This window comes from Rhinopithecus bieti, unplaced genomic scaffold (assembly GCF_001698545.2).
Source record: "Rhinopithecus bieti isolate Rb0 unplaced genomic scaffold, ASM169854v2 scaffold_3875, whole genome shotgun sequence".
NCBI classification, from domain to species: Eukaryota; Metazoa; Chordata; class Mammalia; order Primates; family Cercopithecidae; genus Rhinopithecus; species Rhinopithecus bieti.
In genome coordinates, this window is record NW_016804422.1 from 1,011,017 (window position 1) to 1,017,870 (window position 6,854).

Consider the following 6,854-nt stretch of genomic DNA (forward strand, 5'->3'; position numbering starts at 1 on the left):
AGCCGGGCGATGTGACGGGCGCCTGTAGTCCCAGCTACTCAGGAGGCTGAGGCAGGAGAATGGCGTCAACCCGGGAGGCAGAGCTTGAAGTGAGCTGAGAGCCGGCAAACGCAATCCAGACTGGGCGGCAGAGCAAGAGTCCGTCTCAAAAAAAAAAAAAAAAAAAAAAAAAAGACAACATCTCACTATATTACCCAGGCTTGCTTTGAACTCCTGGGCTTACGCGATTCTCCTGCTTCAGCCTCCTTAGTAACTGGGATTATAGGCGCACTGCGCTTTGCTTCTGCTGCTTTTTTTTTTTTTGGACAGAATCTCGCCCTGTGTCTCAGTCTGGAGTGCAGTGACATGATCTTGGCTCACTGCAACCTCCACCTCCCGGGTTCAAGCTGTTCTCCTGCCTCAGGGTCCCAAGCAGCTGGGACTAGAGATGGGGTTTCACCATATTGGCCAGGCTGGTCTCAAACTCCTGACCTCGTGATCCACCCACCTTGGCCTCCCAAAGTACTAGGGTTATAGGCGTGAGCCACCACGCCCAGCCCTGCTGCTTTTTTTTTATTTTTTAAATTTTATTTTATTTTATTTTGAGACGGAGTCTCGTTCTGTCGCCCAGGCTGGAGTGCAGTGGCCGGATCTCAGCTCACTGCAAGCTCCGCCTCCCAGGTTTACGCCATTCTCCTGCCTCAGCCTCCCGAGTAGTTGGGACTACAGGCGCCCGCCACCTCGCCTGGCTAGCTTTTGTATTTTTTAGTAGAGACGGGGTTTCACCGTGTTAGCCAGGATGGTCTCGATCTCCTGACCTCGTGATCCGCCCGTCTCGGCCTCCCAAAGTGCTGGGATTACAGGCTTGAGCCACCGCGCCCGGCCACTGCTGCTTTTTTAAAATGTCAGATTGGGCCGGGTATGGTGGCTTACGCCTGTAATCCCAACCCTCACCTTTGGGAGGCCAAGGTGGGTGAATCACAAAGTCAGGAGTTTGAGACCAGCCTGGCCAACATGGTGACAACCAGTCTGTACTAAAAATACAAAAAATTAGCTGGGCGTAGTGGTACGTACCTGTAATCCCAGCCACTCAGGAGGCTGAGGCAGGAGAATCACTTGAACCTGGGAGGCAGAGGTTGCAATGAGTTGAGATCACGCTACTGCACTCCAGTCTGGGCAACAGAGTAAGACTCAATCTCAAAAAATAAATAAATAAAAATTAAAAATAAAATGTGAGATTGGCCAGTTTAGTGTTCTGAGGTCTGGTTGCCAATGAGAATGTGTGGTGTGAGCCCTGGGCCCTGGAGCCCCTCTCATCGACTCATTATCCACTTCCCACCAGGCCACTTTGGAGTTGTCTACCATGGAGAATACATAGACCAGGCCCAGAATCGAATCCAATGTGCCATCAAGTCACTAAGTCGTAAGTGGAGCAGAAGATGAGAGGGCAGAGGGAGGGGCCTCAGGCTGGGAGGATTCTTTTTCTCTGTGTTCCCACCTTACTGAGTGACCCTGAGCAGGAGACCTTTATTTCTCATTTCCCCATCTGAGCCTTGTAAAGGGAGGCCCTGCCCTGTGCCTGACTTGCGCTGCTCTGTAGGCATCACAGAGATGCAGCAGGTGGAGGCCTTCCTTCGAGAGGGGCTGCTCATGCGTGGCCTGAACCACCCGAATGTGCTGGCTCTCATTGGTATCATGTTGCCACCCGAGGGCCTGCCCCATGTGCTGCTGCCCTATATGTGCCACGGTGACCTGCTCCAGTTCATCCGCTCACCTCAGCGGGTCAGTGCTCAGCTGGCTCTGGGTTGGGGGCTGGGCAGCAGCTGGAGAAGGAGCTGCTGTGCCCTTGCCCACCAACCCACCTGTGCCCCCAGAACCCCACCGTGAAGGACCTCATCAGCTTTGGCCTGCAGGTAGCCCACGGCATGGAGTACCTGGCAGAGCAGAAGTTTGTGCACAGGGACCTGGCTGCGCGAAACTGCATGTGAGAGTCCAGAGTAGCTGGGGTGAAGCAAAGGCACAGGGCATGAGGGTGTGCGGTGCTTAAGGCCGCCTCAGGGAAGGGCCCACTCCAGCCTTGTCCTCCCCTCTCTGCACCTTACTGTTTTTGTCTGCCCAGTACAGACTTGGACTGGACACTGTGGCTTTGAAATTCTGTGGGCAGGCCGGGCACGGTGGCTCAAGTCTGTAATCCCAGCACTTTGGGAGGCCGAGACGGGCGGATCATGAGGTCACAAGATCAAGACCATCCTGGCTAACACGGTGAAACCCCGTCTCCACTAAAAAATACAAAAAATTAGCCGGGCGAGGTGGCGGGCGCCTGTAGTCCCAGCTACTCGGGAGGCTGAGGCAGGAGAATGGCGTGAACCCGGGAGGCGGGCAACAGAGCGAGACTCCGTCTCAAAAAAAAAAAAAAAAATTCTGTGGGCGGGCGCCATGGCTCACATCTGTAATCCCAGCACTTTGGGAGGCTGAGGCGGGTGGATCACGAGGTTAGGAGATCGAGACCATCCTGGCTAACATGGTGAAACCCCGTCTCTACTAAAATACAAAAAAATTAGCCAGGTGTGGTGGCGGGCGCCTGTAGTCCCAGCTACTCGGGAGGCTGAGGCAGGAGAATGGCGTGAACCCGGGAGGCGGAGCTTGCAGTGAGCAGATATCGCGCCATTGCACTCCAGTCTGGGAGACAAAGCGAGACTCCATCTCAAAAAAAAAGAAAGAAATTCTGTAAGGGCCTAGAACAGGTGGGTTCAGGGCCTGGTAAGGGCCAGTCCTAAGTGTGATCCTCTCCCTACCCCCAAGGCTGGATGGGTCATTCACTGTCAAGGTGGCTGACTTTGGTTTGGCCCGTGACATCCTGGACAAGGAATACTATAGTGTTCGACAGCATCGCCATGCTCGCCTACCTGTGAAGTGGATGGCACTGGAGAGCCTGCAGACCTATAGATTTACCACCAAGTCTGATGTGGTGAGGCCCCACCTGCCCTATAGTCCACATGGCTTTGGCACCCGAGAACACTGGGCCTCACCCATTCAGCTCTGGGTGATCTGAGCCCAGGGAGTCCCCAGGGTAGATGACCCCCACAGCCCTTCTGCCCACCTCTTGGGCAGATGTAAGATGGAATCTGACACCTACCAGGGCAAGAGGAGGCTGGGAACTCACTGGCTCCTCACAGATAATCCAGGGCCTGCCCAGCCCCAACTCTGGGCAGGATGAGGTGGTGGGAGGAGACAGAGGAAAGACACTGGTGACGTATTGAGGAATGAGCTCTCAGTGGAGGGTGGGGTCTTCCATTTCCAGCTGAAGGACTCTGGGAGATAGAAGCCCTGGGGGACCCACCTGCCCCCAAATTTGGAGTGAGTTGAGTCCCCTTACCTCCCCCTTTCCACAGTGGTCATTTGGTGTGCTGCTGTGGGAACTGCTGACACGGGGTGCCCCACCATACCCTCACATCGACCCTTTTGACCTCACCCACTTCCTGGCCCAGGGTCGTCGCCTGCCCCAGCCTGAGTATTGCCCCGATTCTCTGTGAGTATGTGGAGGTGGTAGTGGGGAGGGAACTGGGCCCCAGAGACATGGAAGAGGCAGGAGACAGAGCTCCTGCCTGGCTTCCTGACTGAACTTCTGGTTGACTAGGAAAGGGAGTCTCGCTGGGCCTCAGTTTCCTCATCTGTGAACTGGTCCCACCCACATGCAGGGTGGAACACTGGGAGGACCTCACAGTTGCCATGGTAACAGCATTCTGAGCTCAGAGTTGGGGTTGAGGGCAGTGGTTTGATTTTCCCAGCACTCCTCCTCCCCGACTCCCACTAATGGGGTCTGCTTTCCACCTTTTCCTCTCATTTAATCTCGAGGAAAGATTCCATAACCCCCACAGCAACCCCCTCTGGATCTCCAGGTCAGGTTTTTTCACTGGATGTGGTTTCAGATTCCCCATTCCTGGAGGGATGGCGGCAGCTGCGTTGTCCTCAGTGCCTACAGGATGGGTTCGGTTCTAAGGTTCAGCTTCATATGTAGCAGGTGTGCGTTAGCTGTGGCCAGGTCTGCTGGGTTAGAACAGAGAGAACCAGGACATAGGTAAAAGTAGTTGACGCCTCCTGTCTCAGGCTGTGCTCCAGGAAGGATGCGAGTAGCCCTTCCTCACAGTCCTACCTGCTTTGGGTTTGCTCTTATTATTCACTTCTTTAATTCACTGCCTACCCGTATCTAGATTGGGCTCCTGGAAATAGACTCAGCTGGAGATTTATGTATGGGGATTTACTGAGAGGTTGGGGTCAAGGGAAGAAGGACTGGGACAGAGAAATGTCACAGAAACTGCAGCCCATCCCACAGGGACTGCTTGAACTGGGATGACCCACCAGAGTTTTCTGAAATTGAGACCAACAGGCCAGGTCTTTGTACCAGGCATTAATCAATTACTAGTCACAGGCTGTCCCTGGTGAGGGGATGTGAGCTTGGCAGAGGCAGTTCTCTTCTGCCTAGGGCAATTCTTAGAGCCTCAGTCAAGAACCATCAGCAGGCAACACTCCCAGCCACTGGGAGAGGAAAGGGGGATGTGGGTGGTACACCATAGGGTCCACTTCAGCAGTCCAGCCCTTCTCCTCTCTGGGCCTCAATTTCCTCATCTGTAAAGTGGAGACAACAGTACCACCCTCCGAGAGCCTGAGAATTATATGAGATATTATGTGTAAGGTACTTAGAGTATTATTTCAGGCAGGAATGACATCCCCAAGATAATGGGGCATGCACTAGGACCCTGCAGGTAAACCTGGGGAACCTCTGCTTCAGGACCAGGGTGACACTAGTGCTGCCCCAAATGCTCTTGCTTCAGGATTTTTTTTTTTTTTCGAGACGGAGTCTCGCTCTGTTGCCCAGGCTGGAGTGCAGTGGCACAGTGTTGGCTCACTACAGCCTCTGCCTCCCATGTTCAAGTGATTCTCCTGCCTCAGCCTCCCGAGTAGCTGGGACTATAGGCGTGTGCCACCATGCCCAGCTAATTTTTTTTTTTTTTTTTGAGACGGAGTCTCACTCTGTCACCTCTTTGTTCACCAGGCGATGTGAGTGCAGTAGAAGTCCGGATCTCATCTCCTCACTGCGTCTCTCGACCTCTCGCGCGGGTGCTCTACGACATTCTCATGCCTCAGCATCCCGAGTAGTCTGGGACCTAACAGGCGGCCCGCTACCTCGCCCGGCTAGTTTTTGATTACTTTATTAGTAGAGATGGGTTTCACGTGATTAGCAGGATCGGGTACTCGATCTCACTGACTCTGATCCGCCCGTCTCGCCTCCCAAGTGCGAGATTACAGTTGAGCCACCGCGCCCGGCCCATTTTTGGTTTTTTAGTAGAGATGAGGTACTCACTATGTTGGCCAGGCTGGTCTCGAACTCCTGACATTGTGAGATCGCCCGCCCTCAGTCTCCCAAAGTGTCTGGGGAGCATGAGCCACTGTGCCCGACTGCTTCAGGATTTTTAATTCCTGCTTTGCTGGACCCAGGCTTCCTTCCTGGAGGAACTGTGATGATGACCATGGTACCTCGTGAGCTGGGCCTTGTGCTTAGCACTTCACAGGCATCAGCCTATGTGCCTACTGCTTTGTGATCAGAGGATGACCCAGAGGCACAGAGAAGTTAAGGAACTTGCCCAAGATCACATAGCCCAGGCCACAGGGCACAGGAGCCCAAGCTCTTAACACCTGAGGTAGTTGGACCTCTCCCAGGGTGGGGAGGCAGGACTGGAACAGCAATCATAGGGATGAGGAGAGCTGCCCCCGATTGGGCAGTGCTAGGTACTAGGTCCTGTCACCTTTCCTCATCCCTGTGTGACCTGCCAGAGGTTTAACAGCAAGTGGGTGGCCCAGAATGCTTGGGTGGAAGTTGCCTTAATCTGACATGCCTTTTCCCCAACAGGTACCAAGTGATGCAGCAATGCTGGGAGGTGGACCCAGCAGTGCGACCCACCTTCGGAGTACTAGTGGGGGAAGTGGAGCAGATAGTGTCTGCACTGCTTGGGGACCATTATGTGCAGCTGCCAGCAACCTACATGAACTTGGGCCCCAGCACCTCGCATGAGATGAATGTGCATCCAGAACAGCAGCAGTCCTCACCCATGCCAGGGAGTGCACACCGGCCCCGGCCACTCTCAGAGCCTCCTCGGCCCACTTGACTTAGTCCTTGGGCTGGACCTGCTTAGCTGCCTTGAGCTAACCCCAAGCTGCCTCTGAGCCATGCCAGGCCAGAGGGCAGTGGCCCTCTACCTTGTTCCTGCCCTTTAACCTTCAGAGGCAATAGGTAAATGGGGCCTATTAGGTCCCTCACTCCACAGAGTGAGCCAGTGAGGGCAGTCCTTCTGCAACATGTATTTATGGAGTGCCTGCTGTGGACCCTGTCTTCTGGGAACAGTGGACTCAGCAGTGACCACACCAACACTGACCCTTGAACCAATAAAGGAACAAATGACTATTGAAGCACAAATTGTGGCAAATAGTGTGAAAGAATGACAGGAGGCTGCTATAAATAGCTGGATAGAGAGGCAAGGGAAACCTCCCAGGAGGTGACATTTTGCTGAGGCCTTATCAACTGGGGAAAAACCACCAGAAGCAGTATTGAGGAAAGAGAGTTTTTGGCAGAGAGTCACACGTGCAAAGGCCCTGAGGCTGGAAAGGATATGGATCAGCAAGAAGGCTCTAGAGAACAGGGAAGGTAAGCAAGGCCCAGATCCAGGTCATAGGGCCCTGGGGATTGTTAGATGGAACCAAGGAAGTAGGCTGAGTACCCAAGCATGCAGTGACAGGGTGGTTTCTTCCATGACTCAGGCTGCTTGCTCCCCTTTCCCCAGCCCTAGCACTTCTCCAGGGCTCCCTGCTCGATCTGCAGT

The 6,854-nt window shown here is 54.0% G+C and overlaps 1 protein-coding gene across 4 annotated transcripts in view; it reads left to right on the forward strand.

Annotated features, from left to right (window-relative positions):
- MST1R (macrophage stimulating 1 receptor) overlaps positions 1-6,451 on the forward strand; it is an 18,778-nt gene extending 12,327 nt beyond the window's left edge. For 2 of the 4 annotated variants that reach the window (XM_017868025.1, XM_017868026.1), the window contains exons 15-20: positions 1,322-1,402; positions 1,580-1,761; positions 1,854-1,963; positions 2,782-2,947; positions 3,372-3,508; positions 5,888-6,451. In XM_017868025.1, coding sequence (XP_017723514.1) covers positions 1,322-1,402; positions 1,580-1,761; positions 1,854-1,963; positions 2,782-2,947; positions 3,372-3,508; positions 5,888-6,143 — 932 coding nt within the window. In that variant the 3' untranslated portion in view covers positions 6,144-6,451. Of the gene's footprint in view, positions 1-1,321; positions 1,403-1,579; positions 1,762-1,853; positions 1,964-2,103; positions 2,205-2,781; positions 2,948-3,371; positions 3,509-5,887 lie in introns of those variants that run through there. The other 2 variants (XR_001884659.1, XM_017868027.1) reach the window with 2 other exon arrangements.
- Positions 6,452-6,854: the final 403 nt, after the last annotated feature.